The 20908-nt window shown below is 50.5% G+C and overlaps 1 protein-coding gene across 1 annotated transcript in view; it reads left to right on the top strand.

Moving 5' to 3' along the window:
* Positions 1-18797: 18797 nt before the first annotated feature.
* Positions 18798-20908, top strand: part of MOB2 (MOB kinase activator 2) — a 22730-nt gene continuing 20619 nt past the window's right edge. Inside the window, exon 1 of the mRNA XM_075566894.1 lies at positions 18798-19080. Within this exon, the coding sequence (XP_075423009.1) occupies positions 19064-19080 (17 nt within the window). The 5' untranslated portion in view covers positions 18798-19063. The remainder of the gene's footprint in view (positions 19081-20908) is intronic.

Below are 20908 nucleotides of genomic sequence, written 5' to 3'. Positions count from 1 at the left end.
TGGCTCGAACGGTCAAAGAATGACTTCATCGAGAAATTATGGGGAGAGGTTTAATGGAGCAATAGGAGGAGTTACAGAGCTGTAACATAGAGACATACAGTATGAGTAGCTGCAGGGAGAGGATTTATAGGAGGAGTTATAGGGAGAGGTTATATGGAGCAATAGGAGGAGTTATAGGGAGAGGTTATATGGAGCAATAGGGGGAGTTATAGGGAGCGGTTATATGGAGCAATAGGAGGAGTTATAGGGAGAGGTTATATGGAGCAATAGGGGGAGTTATAGGGAGCGGTTATATGAGGCAATAGGAGGAATTATAGGGAGGGGTTATATGGAGCAATAGGGGGAGTTATAGGGAGAGGTTATATGGAGCAATAGGGGGAGTTATAGGGAGCGGTTATATGAAGCAATAGGAGGAGTTATAGGGAGAGGTTATATGGGGCAATAGGAGGAGTTATAGGGAGAGGTTATATGGGGCAATAGGAGGAGTTATAGGGAGAGGTTATATGGAGCAATAGGAGGAGTTATAGGGAGAGGTTATATGGAGCAATAGGGGGAGTTATAGGGAGCGGTTATATGAGGCAATAGGAGGAATTATAGGGAGGGGTTATATGGAGCAATAGGGGGAGTTATAGGGAGCGGTTATATGAGGCAATAGGAGGAGTTATAGGGAGGGGTTATATGGGGCAATAGGAGGAGTTATAGGGAGAGGTTATATGGTGCAATAGGAGGAGTTATAGGGAGCGGTTATATGGTGCAATAGTGGGATTTATAGGGAGCAATAGGAGGAGGTATAGGGAGAGGTTATATGGTGCAATAGGGGGATTTATAGGGAGCAATAGGAGGAGGTTTAGGGAGCAATATGAGCAGTTATAGGGAATGTTTGGAGCAATATGAGGAGTCACAGTATATGGGGCGATAGGAGAATTTACAGGGTTATAACTTTACCTTCCTCAAATCTTTGATTTCACTTGTGGACGTATAATGGCGTGGCTCTTTTACTTTCCATTTCCCAATGCTGCGCTGTAAAGCAGTGGTGTGTATCACTTTTGCACTGCATAATGCTCCATCAGCTCTGTAATTCACTCCAACATCGCATTCATTATATAGAGGATAAGGTGTTTTGTTGCTGACTCCTTCCAAGGGTTTTTTTTTTTTTTTTCAAACTATATTTTTTGCACAATTTTAAGGGGGGTACAGAAGAAAGGGGGGATTACATAGGAGGACAATTGTTACATACACATGGGGCATTGCCAGCATAGCAGTCCCAAGGCCACAAATTGTCATCCCAAAATAATATGTTTGGGGGGTAACAAAGGGAGGGGGTCGCACAAAATCTCATTTGGTAGGACGAACCGGCCAGCAACTTATATGATACAGGCATACCCCGCATTAACGTACGCAATGGGACCGGAGCACGTATGTAAAGCGAAAATGTACTTAAAGTGAAGCACTACCTTTTTCCCACTTATCGATGCATGTACTGTACTGCAATCGTCATATACGTGCATAACTGATGTAAATAACGCATGTGTAACAGGCTCTATAGTCTCCCCGCTTGCGCACAGCTTCGGTACAGGTAGGGAGCTGGTATTGCTGTTCAGGATGTGCTGACAGGCGCATGCGTGAGCTGCCGTTTGCCTACTGGGTGATATGTCCTTACTCGCGAGTGTACTTAAAGTGAGTGTCCTTAAACCGGGGTATGCCTGTATATTGTTTAATGTATATTTCCGCTTTGAGGGAATGGGAGAACTACCATAATCCCTGGTCACGGGGCCAAATCAAGGCTCTGGAGGCAGACAATCCACTCTAGAGCAGTGTCTCTGGGCCGTCTCTTAGGGTCGCCTATGTATCTCACACAGGGACCCCGTACCCGTGAGAATTCGGAGCAGTCTTCACTTAGAGAAGCTGTGATCCTTTCCATCATCCTCACATTGCAAATACGCCGTTTTACCATGTCTAGAGAAGGTACAGGTGCGCCGACGAGTATTCTAAAACGTGCCTTAAACTTGCCCGTGAAAATCTGGGGCTATCACCAGCAAGATCCAGGTACATGCTGGGTACATGCTGCAACATTTCAGTGACATTTCTGCAGAGACTGATGGCCCATCGGATTAACTCAGTTTGAATGGGACTGCCAGGGACCCCCGCTGTTAATCCGATGGGCCATTAGTCAGTCTGCAGAAATGTCACTGAAATGTTGCAGCATGTACCCAGCATGTACCCAGCATGTACCTGGATCTTGTTGGTGATTGCCCCAGATTTGTTTTAGAATACTCGTCTGCACTACAGTACTTCTGGTTTTAATCAGTCGGGGGCTATGCAACAGCGTGTAGCTGCTACGATATGGATTCTTAGTTTCTAGTTCAGTGGGCATTGTATAGAGTAGGGCCAGCCAAGGATCATGTCGTGTGGAGGCCCCCAGGAATCTACTGATCATGGAAAACGTCTGGTTTTATAAGCGGGTATGACCACCACACATGGGAGAAGGATCCAATTAGCCCACACCCTCTGAAGCATCTGGGAGAGGAGGACTGGTCTGTGGTGTGCAAGCGCACCTGGGTGTAATACCACCGGTAGAGGAGTTTATAAGCATTTTCGTTTATCAAGGGGCTCCTAGAGCTTTTGGAAGCTGTCTCACAAATATCATCCCAGTCTTCCAGTTCCAAGACCTCACCAAGCTCCCCCTCCCACTTGCGCGTGAATGTGCACTTATTCTCGCCATCCGGCGAGAGCATGAAAGGGTATAGTGCTGATATTAGCCCCTTCTCCAGAAATCTACTGTCGAACAGGGTCTCCAAGTAGGTAGGAGGGGGAGAGCTGGACCTGGGACACACGACAGGCCGAAGTGTTTAACTTACCAATAATGAAACACTTCATTCTGCGGCAAGTGAAAGCTCTCCATCAGTTCGTTAAAGTCGAGAATTTTTTCTCCATAAAACATGTTCCTGATCCGGGTGACTCACCGATATCTGCGAACCTCCCCTCTCCACAATGATCCGGAATGGGAAGCCCCACCGGTATTTAACATCTGCTCTGCGTAGGCCCTCTGTGATATGTTGAAGGTTCTGCGTTTTTGTAGAGCTGCTAGTGAGATGTCCGAATATAGTTGGAGTCTGGATCCCTCGAATTCGACGACATCTCGATTTCTGGCAGCCGTGCCTACCGTCTCCTTTGACCGGTAATAGTGGAACTGCACCACTCTTTTTCAGGGGCTTTCGGCCTTAAGGCTGTATGGGCCCAATCCAGGAGGAGCTGCTCGTCTGGTATGGGTGGACACAGGGACTGGAACAGGCCACACAGCTATTCCTAAATATCTGTTACCGATTCTGCGATAGGCCCGATTCACATGTTGTTTCTCCGTGCCGTTATCTTCATCTTCCTGCTTAACATATGTAACAGTGTTTCCCCCACCCAATCGCAGATAGGGGCCATTACAGGGTGTGTGTGGTGCATATACCTGCTGGCAACAGGAGGGCTGAGTCGTCCGCCGATGGTAGTGGGACACAGGATCAAGCTTCTGGGGTTCATACTCCACATATTTCCTTAGCAGTACAGCGCCTTCATCTGCCGTGGACACCAGGAACTGAAGGTGATCTCCCACGGTAGAACTTATTACCTCTCCCCCCCAGTAAGGTCACGCACCAGGCAGGAGGTATATTGCAAAACAGGAATGGGTTTATTACAACACTCTGCAGTAACATTTACACAGCAGTCTTCTGCCGGATACAGTCTGTCAGTATTCACTGGATGATGGTCCCTGGACCGGCACTATAGGCCAAGGGCACCCGCAGCCGTCCTAGCTCTTCCCCACCTCCCTAGCGGAGGCAGAGGTATGATACACACTCACTCTCCCCCGGGGGGGAAGAGCACATGGGAAGGCCCCAATCTCAGGCTCCCAGTTGTGTGACCTGCCTTCCTCAGAGGGAATGAACAACCTCCACTTTAGGGCGTTACTGCCCTTAAGTACATCCAGGAGGCGAGCACCCTGTTGTCCCAGCTACAACAGGATGTACCACCCCCTGCCGTCACTCAAGTGCAGTACCAAAGGTGAGGGGGAAAACCCCATACCAACTACTGGCAACCTGATAGTACCAGGGTTTACTTCCAGCCCATTGGGCAGAATAGTAGTCAGGGGTGACCCTGCTACATATACATTTCCTGGATCTGGAATTTCACCCTGGCCATGTTTTTGCTAAGTACAATGTGTGCATGTTTGAGGTCCTGCATTTTGTTTTCAACCTCATCTGTTCTGCCACCCAGTTGTTTTACCCAAGACCTGATCTCCTTTAAGGACCACTGGAATTAAGCCTGGAAGGCTGTTTTGAGGTTTGTGTGCAGATCATCAATGTCCTGCTTGGTACTATTTCTGGGGCTGCAGCTTTCCACCATCTTTGGATTCTGAGGTGGCATATGAGGATCTGCCGTTTTATCCCTGGCGCTCTTGAAGAAGTCAGGGAGGTCTCAGTGAGGAGTTTTTAGGAGCGGAGTAAAACTTTGAAAGATATTTTCAGCCATGGATCATGCCTCCGGTGGACATAGCTATCTCAGGAAGCGTCCATGACTCTCTGCGCTGCGCATGTGTCCCCTCCAAGTTTTTTTTTTAATGATTTCAGGTGTTAAATCACTCTCCTATGCTGGTCTCTCCCTTAGCTACACCCCCAGGCCAGGGAATAGACAGGGCGGAGAATTTGGCCTACTATTTTCCCCATGCTGTACATTTCATGCCATACCCTCCTTCCCCTCCCTTTCCTTTGTAGTCCACGCTGTCCATCTCTTCACTCCCCTTTCCCTCCATGTAGATGACAATCTATCATTCCCCTGGACCTAAATCTTAATTTCTTGACCACTTTACTTACCACCTGGCTTCCTCACTTGTGACACACCTACTGTCATAGTGGGAGACTTTAACATACCTATTGACAATCCCAATGCCACTTCAGCTGCTCATCTTATTTCTTTAACCTTATGGCCTCTCCCAGTGGACCACCTCTTATACTCACTGTAATAGACATTCCCTTGACCTGGTTTTCACCCACTTCTGTGCTTTCTTTAACTCCTCTAACACTACCTTCCCTCTCTCTGATCATCCCCTCTGTATCCTCCTTCCATCCTACACCTCTTCCTAACTCTCCTCCTGCCTTCCTTGACTCTTTTTCCGCTGTCACAGAGGAGGATGTCATTACTGATCTCCTCTTCTCCCTCTACCACCTGTCCTTTGACCCCATTCCCTCCCATCTCCTAAAACCACTTGCTCCTACTATAATCCCTATGTTCACACACATTTTTAACTCCTCCCTCTACTCTGCTACCTTTCCCCTTCAAACATGCAACAGTCATACCATTACTCAAAAACAGCAAGCTTGACCCTACTTGTCTCCCTCCTGCCTTTTGCCTCTAAACTCCTTGAACGTCTTGTATTCTCTCGCTTGCTCCATTTTCTCAACACCTATTCTCTCCTAGACCCTCTACAATCTGGCTTCCGCACTGCTCACTCCACTGAAACAGCCCGCACTAAAATAACTAATGACCTCCATGCTGCCAAAGACAAAGGTCATTACACTCTGCTCATATTACTCAACCTCTCTGCAGCATTTGATACTGTGGACCACCCTCTTCTCCTTCACATTCTCCATACTCTTGGCATTCGTAACAAAGCTCTATCCTGGATCTCCTCTTACCTTTCCCATCGTACTTTCAGTGTCTCTTTAGCTAACACTACCTCCTCCTCCTCTATTGATCTCTCTGTGGGGGTACCCCAGGGCTCTGTCCTGGGACCGCTTCTCTTTTCTCTGTATACACTCTCTCTAGGTGACCTAATAACATCTTTTGGGTTTAATTATCACCTCTATGCTGACGACACACAAATATACTTATCAACACCCGACCTTACACCTGCTGTACAAACCAAAGTTTCTGAATGTCTCTCTGCTATATCATCCTGGATGGCCCTCCGCCGCCTTAAACTCAACATGGCTAAAACAGAGCTCCTCATACTTCCTCCCAAACCTGGCCCTACTACCTCCTTCCACATTACTGTTAGAAGTACGATCATTCACCCAGTAGCCCAAGCACGCTGCCTAGGGGTCACACTCGACTCCTCTCTCACATTCGCCCCTCACATTCAAAAGATTTCTAAAACCTGCGCTTTTTCCTCCGCAATATAACAAAGATACGCCCTTTCCTCTGTTGCTCGACTGCTAAAACTCTGACTCAGGCCCTCATTCTCTCCCGTCTTGATTACTGTAACCTCCTGCTGTCCGGCCTTCCTGCCTCTCACCTGCCTCCCCTACAATCTATCCTAAACGCTGCTGCCAGAATCACTCTACTCTTTCCTAAATCTGTCTCAGCGTCTCCCCTGCTGAAATCCCTCTCCTGGCTTCTGTAAGGAATTGAAGAACACGTCCTTTGCGACGTGTTCCCTCCTTACCTGTCTCCGCACGGACCTCCGCTATAGCACCAGTGCGTGCGCGCACCCCCGCTCTGTTTACAGAGCGCACGCGCAGCTCTTCCAATGTGGCCACGGACCTTAGCTCCGCCCCCTTGGATGCGCCGCGCTTCTCTCGCACGCGGCGTGCTCACGTGACACCGTGCACCGCTCCCCAGCTGAGTGGCAAAATCTCCTAATGCCCACTTGTCTCCTGCAGCCTATCCTAGCCTCCGCAGAGGCCGCACCTCCACTCCGCCTCCTTGGCTATTGGTTCCTGTTATATACCCTGCTCTCACTTCTAATCTTTGCTGAGCATAACTAGTTGTAGCTTTGTGCTCCTGCATCTGTTGTGCCTTGCTCCTGTCTCAGTCTCTCTTGGAGTTTTTGGATTCTACATGCACCGACCCGGCTTGACTACTGAACCCCTCTGGACGTCGACCCCGGCTTACCCTCAACTCTGTGTACTTCTCCAACCCAGACCACGGCTATATGGACTTCTACGATTCTGGCCTCTCCAAACCCAGACCACGGCTTAACGGACTTATACTATTCTGACCTCTCCATCCCAAGACCTTGGCAAGTATCTGGACTAACCTGGCTACGTTGACAATCCGCCTGCCTGGCACGCTGCCGCTGCTGTGGGTGCCTGGTTCTATGCTTCCCCACCTCAGTACCGGGGTCCGGTCTAGCTCATGGGTAGCGCAAGCGTTACAGCTTCCTATAAAATCTCGTATCACACACTCAATTCTCCTCCTCACTTTTAAAGCTTTACACTCTTCTGCCCCTCCTTACATCTCAGCCCTAATTTTTCGCTATACACCACCCCGACTCTTGCGTTCTTCTCAAGGATGTCTTCTCTCTACGCCTTTTGTATTTAAAGCCCTCTCCTACCTTAAACCTTTCTCACTGACTGACCCACACCTCTGGAATGCCCCTACCCCCCTCAATACCCGACTAGCCCCCTCTCTATCCACCTTTAAGACCCACCTTAAAACACACCTGCTTAACGAAGCATATGAGTAGCTCCGTGGCTAACACTGTACACATGATACATAAAGCTTGGCCCCCTGCAGACGCACTTACCAGAACGCCCTCCTACTGTCTCTGTATGTTCTTCCTACCTACCAATTAGATTGTAAGCTCTTCAGAGTAGGGACTCCTTTTCCTAAATGTTACTTTTATGTCTGAAGCACTTCTTCCCATTATGTGTTATTTGTATTATTTGTTATTTATATGATTACCACGTGTATTACTGTTGTGAATCGCTATGTATATTAATGGCGCTATATAAATAAAGACATACTCTGCAGCCCCCGCAACACCCACTTCCACACACACATACAGAAACCTACAAGCTCTTTACCCCCTCCAATTTTCAAATTTTTTACAACCTCTTATCTCCCATCTCTCCTCTTTCCTGCCCCAACCTAGTGTAGCCAGGTCCCCCATGGCTCCCCGCTCCTCCGTTTCACCCCCCCCATTACCTCCGCTGCCACAGGGATTGTTGCGGGAAGGTGTAGGTGGCGACGGGCTAGTCGGCGGCTCCCTCCGCAAGGCGCCACCATGTTGTGTGTGCGCGCGCACTCGCGGAGGCTCGCGCATGCACAGAAGAGTCAATGGTGGCCATTAACGGTTTGCGCATGCGCAGTACCCTAGGCGCATGCGGTGGCAGTAGGGGAAGGCTCCGCAAGGGACTACAACTCCCAGCAGGCATAGGGGTATGCGAATCACATGACGCGAATTGGGCAATATGGCTGTCAAGTTCACAGGCAGCCAGGAAGAGGTTTTGGCGCTCTCAGAGCGGAAGGGCAGTCAGAGCTGGGAAACAGACAAGGGAGGGTGTAGGTGTGTATGGGTCTGTGACTCCTGCACTAGGCCAGACATCCCCCGTGGCCCCAGCTAGGCCCCGACTCCCCTGGTAAGAATGTGGCAGCGACAGGGACAGGCCCTTAGGTAGGGACACTGCCCCATTAGCTGTTTATACCAGGGACACAGTTGCGACGTTGCGCAGCACTGGAAAGCGGTGGACTGGGACCAGATCACCAGAGCAGGAGTAAGAGACTATATTCGTGTGGGATCATCCCGCGGGATATCACCCCACATGGAGGCGGACTCATCACGGAGGGTCATCGCTGGATCGGCGGATTCCATTGTTCCTCAGTCAGCGCGCCCGGGTGCTGGAGCACCAGGCAGGTACCTATATCCTAAGTGCACCAACAGAGTACATACACCATAGTGGCAGCACTGACCACATACAAGGGTGGGGTTGTTATTCTTGTGGACACCAGGGTGGTTGGGTGCCCGAGGGCCCCTCAGGTACGGTGGACACAGTGTAGTTTACACAGTGGTGGGATAAGGCCCTGTGAGGGGTAGCTGTAACCAGTAGAGTTATTATCCGGTTATCACTGTCTATTTACATGTTCTTTAGTAATAGGTTATTCTTATCATATGCTATGTGTGGACATCAGTATTGTAGTTCCTGTGAGGGGCTCCTCCCACTACGTTGGGATCCCTCCCAGGTGGAGGCGCTGTACCAAGTTGTATTGTTGTATCACCCCAGGCTCCCCGTGGCGGAGGTTTGAGATCTCTACGAGCCAACATATAAAGCCAGCACTTGTAGACTCTTTACCCCAGTGGGAAAGAGAGCTACACTAGCAACCTCTCTATATTTCTGGTGAGAGGAGAATATACTGTCACGAACACCTTCTTTTAGGTATAGTGAATAAGACAATCTAAGTCAGAATCAGTTATTCTCACCTACTAATTTTCCTTTACCAGGTGGTAGGACTCATTATCACATTTAGGATCTTTTTCTCAGACGCTTTGAGACACTTGAAAAACAGCTGTAATTGCAGTTAATTAAATTGTATAACTGCAATCAAACTATTTGAGTCAAACAGTGGCTTTTTCAAACCCTAATATTTAGCATTCTGCTCTCAGCACACCGATGCCTCTCTTCAATTTTAATTATTCATTGTGGTTCACGTTTTTTGTTTACTTCACTACACATATATTTTAACTCAATATGTTAATAAAATGTAAGTTTTAAGCCCGATTAGGGGCGTTCTCACAAGTGCGACATAATAGGGAGTTTTCATTCTTTCTATATGATCAAGGGGTCGGGTTGTAGGGCAAGATGACAGAAGTGTGGAGACCTCGTCCTAAGTCACAGGGGAAAAGTACCGTAGGGTAAATTTAGGTCTGCGAGGGGAGGTAGGTGTTGCGTGTGGAGCTTGTCATGAAGAGATGTCATGTCTGATTGTCTTAATCTTATCTGTGAAGTAGGTGGTGAAGTTTCGGCCCGTGAGGTGCAGGTGCGGGTGCAGGTGCAGTTGGCAGAGAAGGGAGTTAAAGGTGGCTAATGGGCATTCAGGGTTAGAGAACAGGGTTTGTATCGTATGTGTGAAGAAAGTAGGTTTGCTTGGCCAGGGAGAAGGCAGTGATAGGACGAGAGTATGAATTTATAGTTGAGCAAGTCTTCCTTAGAGCGGGATATGCCTCAAGTAGTGCGTGAGCACTTTGAGGTAGCGGGTAAGTGTGTGTGCCACGGTTGTGGCTTGGATTGTCGGGGGTGATGAATGGTGTCAGGAGTCGTCTTGTCAAAGGCTGATGAGCGTTTACTATCATGTAGAGAGGTTGCTAGTGTAGCTCTCTTTCCCCCTGGGGTAAAGAGTCTATGGGTGCTGGCTTTACCTGTTGGCTCGTAGAGATCCCAAACCTCCGCCACGGGGAGCCTGGGGTGATACAACAATACAACTTGGTACAGCACCTCCACATGGGAGGGATCCCAACGTAGTGGGAGTAGCCCCTCACAGGAACCACAATACTGATGCCCACACACAGTATATGATAAGAATATCCAAATTCACACACTAACCCTGTACTGCCTTGACTACTCCAACATTCTCCTAGTTGGCATTCCCCTTGTCCGCCTATCCCAACTTCAAGCCATTTAAAACACTGCTCCCAGACTCATCTACCTCACTCACTGCACCACTTCTACTAATCCACTACACAAATCCCTATACTGGCTTCCCATATCCTCTAGGATCAAATTTAAAACCCTAACTTAGACTTACAAAGCACTCAATGACACTGCCCCCCCCTTATATCTCAGCCCTCATCCCCAAATATATTCCTAGACGCCCCCCTATGTGCTACCAACAACATCCGCCTTTCCTCCTGCCTTATCACCGCCTCTCAACGCAGGCAAGACTTCTCCCATGCTGCCCCCTCTCTCTCTGGCATTCCCTTCCAAGTCTCATTGGACTGTCCCAAGCTTTTAAGCATACCTCTAATATCCAATCCCCCTTCCAACCTCATTGGGACCAGCTGTCCGGCTGGCCCAATCTCCACGTTATATAACACCACCGACCTCAACCCTTAATGGGATCAGCTGCCGCTCTAGACCATACTCCAGTCCAGAGTGAAAATGGCGCTCAGTAACTATATGCGCTCTATGAGGTCTTTCCAATTAATGCGTATACCTCACACACATATATAGCAGGGCGCAAAAGACAAAAGAAACACACTATTAGTGTAAATTTAAACGTGATTAATATTTATAGAATGCATAGAATAAAACTTACATAAAAACGGATCGCAATCAATCTAACCATCACTGAGGGAGCTGGAAGGAGGGGTAGAAGGGAGCGTAGTATCAACACTAAAGCAAAGTTCCAAAAATGCCAGATAATCCGGTGTTGTGAAGTTCTTCCGGCTCAAAAACCCTTGCACCTCGCGCTCAAACAACCCAGGGAAGTATAAAACACAAGAGGAGGAACGTAGTTAAAATACAGAAAACCTAAACAAATGCACCAATCGGATTTGTCCATCCCTCTAAATCCGATTGGTGCATTTGTTTAGGTTTTCTGTATTTTAACTGGACGTCCATGTTGTCACTCATACCTCCTGATGAAGCGTCATATGACAAGAAACGCGTAGAGGTGGCGTCACACGCAGCAGAGAGGAAGCGTCACTACGTTCCTCCACCGGGCAGCTGTGTTTTATACTTCCATGAGTTGTTTGAGCGCGAGGTGTCCCATGTTACACATTTTTTCAGCTGTGCTCCGGTTTCTGTTTTTGAATCATTCTTCATGCTGATAACCTCGCCTGGATGCATGCTGTGCTGGATACATTGTGAAGAGGCTTCAGTAATTATGCTCCGACACTTACCTTCTGGCCCTCCTGGGTGAAGCAGTTGGCTCGACGGGGAGCTGTGTCGCGGTGGTGCCGTCGGATTCCCTCTCGGTCATCGTGGGTAGCCGCAGTAACACTGCTGTGCTTTTAAATGCTAAGCCAGTTGTTACAAGGACCACGCTGACATTCCACTTTCGGTGGCTTTAATTGGCAGTATTTTGGTATACACATATACATTCATTCCATCTACTTTTTGTGACTGTCATTGAATTGGGACATTCTCACGGATAAACAGGAGGAGGGGAAGACATTAAAGACTTGTTCGTTATAGTATACAGCCTTTTTCCAGCTTTATAGTTTGTGCTGTTTTTTTGAGCACTGGATTTGGGGGCTGGTGACAGTCCTACTACTTTTTCAGTTAGCAGCATGCGTTGTTGCCTTGTAGTTCCCTTAGGCATAAGGAAAGGGGGCTACATTTGGAGGCGCTGCTGAGATTCAGACCTGGGGTGCTCGAGATAGCAGAACCAAAATGTAGGGAACCATGTTTGTACCCTCCAAACAAGAGGTCTGTCAGTGTTCCAAGAATCTCGGATAGTGGCCCTGTGCCAAGTCCTGAAAAGGAGGCCCCATCGGATGCCTACAATTGAGTAGGACCTGCGGCCATAGTAAGAGTACTAGTGGAGGGCATCTACTCTTCTGCGTTGCTGGACACTGGGTCGCAAGTGACCATCATCTACCTGCCATTCTACGCCCTGCACCTAAAGCATCTGCCTATGCAGTCGGCCGAGAAGATGAAATGATGGGGTTTTAGTAGCGAAGACTACCCCATTTAAGGCGTGATTCAAGTGCAGTTGGATATACTGCAGCTCAATACCAACAAAACCCACCCCATGGGAGTGGAAGCCTTGGTATGTCTCGAGCCCTGGGAACACCCAAATTCCCCCATCATATTGGGGACCAACACGGATATGGTACGAGCCCTGATCCGGGCCTATCTGCAAGAAGCCGGTGAACTACCCCTATCCTCTCTGCGGATTCACCCCGTATTCAAAGAGGAGTGCTATAGAATCTCTGCCCAAGAAGGATTTGGCCAATTCTTCAACCTGGAGAAGGGGTTGACAGAGATTCCACCAGGGGGAGTGAGGCACATGGCCGCTGTACCTAACTACCCGGGCCGCGACGAGGCCAACTGGTACTTTTCAGTAGAGAACACGCCAGAAGAGGACGCCAAGAGAGGGCTTAAGGTGGAGATGGAGTGGAAGTTTTCACTTCCTTGGCGGTTCAAGGTGACCATCCAGAACATCTTGCCTCATCCTATACGGTTTGACGTCGGTCAAGCACTGGGTCGGATATACCCGGTTACTCAAATAGAATCCCTGACTCATGTAAATGCACCTACCGGATTGCAGTTCGACTTCAAGGAATCGTCCTTGCCAGCGGAGTGGAAGAAATGGCTAAGCGACAAGCTGGCAGAACGCCAGGAGGTGTTCACCACCAGTGAAATGGATGTGGGCTGCAGCAAGAGTGCTCAACTCCACTCCATTTCGGAAGCGTTCCAGAAGCATAGCTCCCAGAGATATGGAGGATGTGAGGGACGGATCCGTGCGCCTATGAGTGGACTACCGCACCCCTGAACCGCCGCACAGTCCCGGACTAATATAAATTGCAGCGGATTGAAGAGATCCTCAGCGCCTTATCCGGCAGTCAGTGGTTCAGCGTGCTGGATACTACCAGGTATCCATGAGCCCAGAAGACCAGGAGAAGACAGCATTTGTCTTCCCACTCCGGTTTTATCAGTTCACCTGGATGCCCCAAGGCATTTGTGGTGCACCTGCAACGTTCCAGAGGTTAATGGAAAAGACCATTGGTGATATGAATCCCCGGGAATGTCTGGTCTATCTGGACAATATCATCGTGTTCGGAAGAACGTTAGAAGAGCACGAAGAATGGCTTCTGAAGGTTCTGGATCGACTGGGAAAAGAAGGCCTGAAGTTGTCCCTGGACAAATGTCACTTCTGCCGCACTTCGGTCACCTATGTGGGCCACATAGTGTCTACAAAAGGAGTGACTACCGACCCCACTAAGGTCGAAGCCGTAGTGAACTGGCCCAGACCAGATAATGTAATGGAGCTACGATCCTTTCTGGGGTTTTGCGGATACTACTGAAGATGAGTAGAGGGGTACTCAAGCAAGGCCAACATCCTCAACAATCTGTTGAAGATCTACCCAGAAGAGCCTCGGCAAAAAGCCACATCCCCACGAACACCGTTCGGGGACAAATGGACTTCCACCTGCGAGAAGGCCTTCACAGGGCTGAAGAAGAGTCTCACTGAAGCCCCTGTCTTGGCCTATGCAGACCGGGAGCAACCGTACATCCTACACATGGATGTCAGCTTCAACAGGCTGGGAGCAGTATAACACCAACAATACCCTGCAGGCCTCCTGCCGTTAGCGTATGTGAGTCGCAGCCTAACGACGAGTGAGCAGAACTACCCAGTCCATAAACTGGAATTCCTAGCGCTCAAGTGGGCTATTGTAGCTAAGCTTCACGATTATCTTTACGGGGTCTCCTTTGAAGTGCGAACCGACAATAATCCTTTGACATATATATCCTGACCTCCGCCAAGTTAGAGTCCACCGGCCACAGGTGGTTGGCTGCTCTGCTTAACTATCAGTTCACGCTGAAGTACAAACCAGGGCCCTTGAATATCGGAGGCGATTCTCTGTCCAGAAGGCCTGGACTGAGTGCAACACCAGACGATGGCCAGTGGGAAGAAATTCCTGGCCATGGGATTCGGGCCATGTGTTCCACAGTGGCTATCGTGGAGGAGAAAGTAGCCTTTTCCAAACTCAGTGTAGCGGACTCATTGGGGTGTCAGTCAAAGGCACTTCGTGCAGCATACTGCCATCCAGAAGGCATGTCCATCACGTAAGATACCATAATGAGGTGTAAAGAATTAGTGATACACCAGATGCAAGACCCGGTGGCGAAAGCCATACGTCGGGCAATCCAAGAAAACAACCCTTCCTTAGTGAAGTGTGCTCCCGCCGACACAGTCGCGTCATCATGAGAGAATGGGACAAGTTCCGCATGGACCATGGCCTTCTCTACCGGGTTATCCCCTATCACAACCATCCTGATAGGAGACAACTCGTCCTGCCCAGAAGCTTGCAGTACCATGTCCTACGATCTCTGCACAGTGATCACGGACACCTGGGAGTGGACAGAACATTCGGACTAGTAAGAGATAGGTTCCTCTGGCCCAAGATACGGGAATCAGTGGAACGCCATTGCCAGAGGGCATCAAAGGATATCAGGAACGTCCTGGTGGTAACAGATCATTACACCTGATACGCTCCAGTGTTCCCTGCCAAAGACCCAGAAAGCTCTCAAAGTAGCCAAAGTACTGTGGGAGAAGTACTTAATTCATTACGGGTTACCTAATCGGATGCACTCCAATCAAGGGAGAGACTTAATCAAAGAACTTCTAAAACTGCTCAATAATCGAGAAGTCTCGTACGAACTCTACTGGATATGTTAGGCACTCTGAAGGGCTCCGAGAAGGCTGGATGGAGCAAGCATGTTGAGCCGTTAGTACATGCCTACAATTGCACCAGGCATAAATCCACCGGGTTCACACCCTGTTTTATGATGTTCAGCATAGAGGCTCGACTACCTGTAGACATTCGCCTCCGAGTATCCACCGACGGTTTATCGAACATGATGCACTACAAATATGTGCAAAGGCTCCAGAGTAACCTCCGTAGAGCATAACAGTTGGCGGAAAAAGCCACCGCCTAGCTGAACGAGAATAACAAGCGGAGGTAATGACCATAAAGTAGGAATAGAGTCAAGTGCTGCACACCAAAAACAACATTAAAGTAACGATACAATAACCGGTGCTCCTGCGCTTGAACGATTGCCTGCATCAAATCCAATAGATACAACTGGGAAAGCAGCACAAGGCACATACGGATTTTGAATTATTCTAATTTATTGTAAGCCAATGTACGACGTTTCGACCCGTAGGTCTTTTTCAAGTGCCACTAGATCTCACTTGAAAAAGACCTACGGGTCAAAACGTTGTGTATTGGCTTACAATAAATTAGAATAATTCAAAATCCGTATGTGCCTAGTGTTGCTTTTCCCATTATGACCATAAAGTACGCCATCGGGAACTTCGGCCCGGAGACGCAGTTCCCCTGCGGAATTTAGGAATACCAGGAAAGCATAAGTTAGCAAACCGCTGGCGAGAAACTCCCTTCGAGGTGGAATCGCAGATGCTGGGCCTCCCTGTATATCGCATCTGAGATTCAGAAGGAAGGGTAAAGGTCTGGCATCGGAGTCACTTGTTACCTATTCCTCAAGTGGGAGTAAGTGAACCTGAACCATCCTCAATAGAGACGGCAAGTGAACAGGAGGAGTCCAGCAAAATCCCAAATGCTGTAACGGAAAATAATCAGGATCCTTTGAAAGGACCCTCTGCCACCACAAATGGAGACTGGTGGGCACCACCAGAAGAAGTAGCAAGTAATGTGCCTGGCCACCATGTACCCTCCCCAGAGGCTTCAGCAAGTCGACCACTCGACCCAAGGAGCCCGAGTTTCATTCCCACTAGAGACTATGTAGCTCAAGAGTCACACTATATGAGAGGGCCAGGGCCTCAAGCCGATGGTAGCCTCTCCACCCAAGAAGACTTCGAAGAAGAGACTCGTCGGAGTCAAAGAGTGAGACGCCCTCCAACGAGAATGGCGTATGATTCGTTAGGGGCACCTCACTATGAGTCTCAGCAGCTGTCTCGGAGCCAGTTTGCCTCTATATTAACCGTGTTCACTGAAGTGTTTAATATGGTTTAGATGGTTTTGTACAAGTTAAGTTGTGTGTATAATATGCATTTTCCATTATATAAAGTACCTGTACATATGTTGTTCCCAAGCGGGAATGTTGGATTCTCCACCAGGGAGAGGATGTAGCCGAGTCCCCCTCCTTACCTCCAGTGAAGAGGGAACCGTGCTGGTCTGGCCAGAGCTGCGCGCGATCGGGAGTGTGGGGGTGGCCATATTGCCAATTGCGCATGTGCAGTGCGGCAATGTGCGCATGAGCAGTCAGGAGTGTGGTAGTCATTTTAGTTTTGGCTCCACACACAGCAGCGGAACTACATGTCCCAGAATCCTCCGGGGGAGGGACTGCACACATGTGACTGTCCCAGCCAATGGGATTAGAGCTGTTAGAGAAACAGGATATCCTCTGGGACAAAGAGCCAGCGTGCTCAGTGCTGGAGGAGGCGGCAAGACAGCAGGTAGTGTCCAGGGAGCGGTGCCTCCTGGACTAGGCCTTGCCCCTTAGACCCCAGCTAGGCCTTGAGCCAACCTAAGTTCAGTGTTATAGGGAAGGCCCCAGATAGGGACTCTCCCCTTTAGTACCAGTGTTACGCTGGTGGATGGATGGCCACACGGCGCTCTGCGACCTGGGACCAGGCTGCAGTACAGCCAGAACATTCAGGTGTGACCCTCCGGCTGGAGCTCACCTCACAAGGAGAATCAGGATCCGTTAGGAGAGAGGGGATTTGTGTTGGAGGCCCCGCTGCGTGGGACCCACTCCAACTCACTACGCCAAGCAGCACCTGCGCACTGGAGTACCCAGGCAGGTACCCAACGTGCACCTACATCGACAGGGGGTAGCGCTACCTCACGATTGGGTGGGAATTGCTGGGACAGGACGCCGGGGGTATTAGTGCCACAGCACCCTCAGTACTTTGGGGGAACTACCACGTGTGGAGTCATTGGGTGTACACTGTGAGTAGTTATTACCGTTATTGTATGTGTGTATGTGTTAGTAGGTGTATGCAGTAAACCTTAATTATAGATATTGTGTGGTGTATTATTCTTTACTGTGTATTGGTTCCTATGAGGGGTTATCCCGCCAACGCTGGGATCCCTCATAGGTGGAGGCGCTGCACTGCAAGGAGAAAGAGCTCACCTCAGGCTCCCAGAGGTGGAGGCTTAGGCCGTGCTTATAGTGCCGGCGACGCGAATTCGCCCCAAAACAAAAGCATTGCCGCCGCGTACGCTTATAGTGCACGCAACGGCGACAAGCGGCGGAGCGACGTCGCGAAAACACGCCGCCGGCAAAATTTGATTTTTCAAGGGCCGTCGCGTCACGTGACGGCCCTTTAACAAATCAAATTGCGGGAATCCCGCAATGCTGCTGAAACATAACTTTCGCCGGTGGCGACGGTGACGGGTGACATCACCCATCGTGTCGCCGTCGGCGGCACTATAGGCAAAGCCTTAGGCCTCTTGTGAGCAAACAGGTACAGCAGCACGCGTTGCCGCGTAGTTCCTACGTAGTTCCCATAGTTGCCGCGTAGTTCCCTTAGGCATAGGGAAAGGGGCCTATATTATATATTTTCATTGAAGCGTTTCACTACCAAAGAGGCCCGCAATGCTACAAAGGATTTAATATTACGAATTTGTCGCAATACCTGCCATAGAGGTCTCAATCAAAGCTCAATGACAAACGTCAGAACTTTACCATTCAAATGTAATCTCCCCCATTTTGGTTCCTGGAATCCCTTCACTCTGGTTTACAACATCTTGAATCCCCTGCTCTTAAATAGAACTACAACTCCCAGAAGCCCCTCCTCTTAAATAGAACGACAACTCCCAGAAGCCCCTCCTCTTAAATAGAACTACAACTCCCAGAAGCCCCTCCTCTTAAATAGAACTACAACTCCCAGAAGCCCCTCCTCTTAAACAGAACTACAACTCCCAGAAGCCCCTCCTCTTAAATAGGACTACAACTCCCAGAAGCCCCTCCTCTTAAATAGGACTACAACTCCCAGAAGTCCCTCCTCTTAAATAGAACTACAACTCCCAAAAGCCCCTCCTCTTAACTTCAACCACAACTCCCAGAAGCCCCTCCTCTTAAATAGGACTACAACTCCCAGAAGCCCCTCCTCTTAAATAGGACTACAACTCCCAGAAGTCCCTCCTCTTAAATAGAACTACAACTCCCAAAAGCCCCTCCTCTTAACTTGAACCACAACTCCCAGAAGCCCCTCCTCCTAAATAGAACCACAACTCCCAGAAGCCCCTCCTCTTAAATAGGACTACAACTCCCAGAAGCCCCTCCTCCTAAATAGAACCACAACTCCCAGAAGCCCCTCCTCTTAAATAGAACCACAACTCCCAGAAGCCCCTCCTCTTAAATAGGTCAACAGCTCCCAGAATGTCATGCTATGAATGAGGGCTACAATTCTCAGAATCCCCTGTTCTTAAACAGGACTACAACTCCCAGAATCATCTTTGCCGATCCAAGACTACAGCTCCCAGAATCCCTTTCTCTCTGACAGTTCTGCCTCCCATGCTGCCCTACTAGGTGACGTCAGACCCGGAAGTGTGCGTGCTGCGGGCGGTGCTGTGTTTACTTCCGTTGGAGCCGGGAAGCGGGGCAGGAGAGCCCGAGGATGAGCTGAGCCGAACCAGGCCGCAGATATGGAGTGGCTCATGGGGTAAGAGTAGGGCAGCGTGAGGGGGGACATGTGGTGGATAACATGGGGGGCTATAACATGTGGGTGTGGGATAACATGTAAGGGGGACAAGTGTGGTGGGGATGACATGAAGGGAACAAGTGTGGGGGGGGGGAGTATGGACAGGATAACGTGGGGGGATAACATGAGGGGGGCAAGTGGGGGGGATAACATGAGGGGGGGCAAAGGGGGATAACATGAGGGGGGCAAGGGGGGGATAACATGAGGGGGGCAAGTGGGGGATAACATGTGGGGTGGATAACATGAGGGGGACAAGTGTGTGGGGGGGGTGACACGAGGGGGACAAGTGTGGCGGGGGATGACACGAGGGGGACAAGTGTGGCAGAGGTTGTCACGAGGTGGACAAGTGTGGCGGGGGTGGCACGAGGGGGACAAGTGTGGTGGATGACACGAGGGGGACAAGTGGGGGGGATGACACGAGGGGGACAAGTGTGGGGGAGATGACACGAGGGGGACAAGTGTGGGGGGAATGACACGACTGGGACAAGTGTGGGGGGGATGACACGGGGGGGACAAGTGTGGCGGGGGCATGACACGAGGGGGACAAGTGTGGCGGGGATGACACGAGGGGGACAAGTGTGGCGGGGGATGACACGAGGGGGACAAGTGTGGCGGGGGATGACACGAGGGGGACAAGTGTGGCAGAGGTTGACACGAGGTGGACAAGTGTGGCGGGGGGTGGCACGAGGGGGACAAGTGTGGTGGATGACACGAGGGGGACAAGTGGGGGGGATGACACGAGGGGGACAAGTGTGGGGGGGATGACACGAGGGGGACAAGTGTGGGGGGAATGACACGACTGGGACAAGTGTGGGGGGGGATGACACGGGGGGGATGACACGAGGGGGACAAGTGTGGCGGGGGCATGACACGAGGGGGACAAGTGTGGCGGGGATGACACGAGGGGGACAAGTGTGGCGGGGGATGACACGAGGGGGACAAGTGTGGCGGGGATGACACGACGGGGACAAGTGTGGCGGGGGCATGACACGAGGGGGACAAGTGTGGCGGGGGCATGACACGAGGGGGACAAGTGTGGCGGGGGCATGACACGAGGGTAACATGTGTGGCGGGGAGATGACACGAGGGGAACAAGTGTGGCGGGGGGGATGACACGAGGGGAACAAGTGTGGCGGGGGATGACACGAGGGGAACAAGTGTGGCGGGGGGATGACACGAGGGGAACAAGTGTGGCGGGGGGATGACACGAGGGGGACAAGTGTGGCGGGGGATGATACGAGGGGGACAAGTGTGGCGGGGGATGACACGAGTGGAACAAGTGTGGTGGGGGGATGACACGAGGGGGACAAGTGTGGCGGGGGATGACACGAGGGGAACAAGTGTGGTGGGGGGATGACACGAGGGGAACAAGTGTGGCGGGGGCATGACACGAGGGGGACAAGTGTGGCGGGGGGATGACACGAGGGGGACAAGTGTGGCGGGGGCATGACACGAGGGGGACAAGTGTGGCGGGGGGATGACACGAGGGGGACGACACGAGGGGGACAAGTGTGGCGGGGGGGATGACACGAGGGTAACATGTGTGGCGGGGGGATGACACGAGGGGAACAAGTGTGGCGGGGGGGATGACACGAGGGGAACAAGTGTGGCGGGGGGATGACACGAGGGGAACAAGTGTGGCGGGGGGATGACACGAGGGGAACAAGTGTGGCGGGGGGATGACACGAGGGGGACAAGTGTGGCGGGGGATGACACGAGGGGGACAAGTGTGGCGGGGGATGACACGAGGGGAACAAGTGTGGTGGGGGGATGACACGAGGGGAACAAG

Source organism: Ascaphus truei, chromosome 12, assembly GCF_040206685.1.
Source record: "Ascaphus truei isolate aAscTru1 chromosome 12, aAscTru1.hap1, whole genome shotgun sequence".
In the NCBI taxonomy this organism is placed as follows: Eukaryota; Metazoa; Chordata; class Amphibia; order Anura; family Ascaphidae; genus Ascaphus; species Ascaphus truei.
The sequence above is the reverse complement of the archived record's forward strand: the minus strand, read 5'-3'. Positions and strand labels throughout refer to the sequence as shown.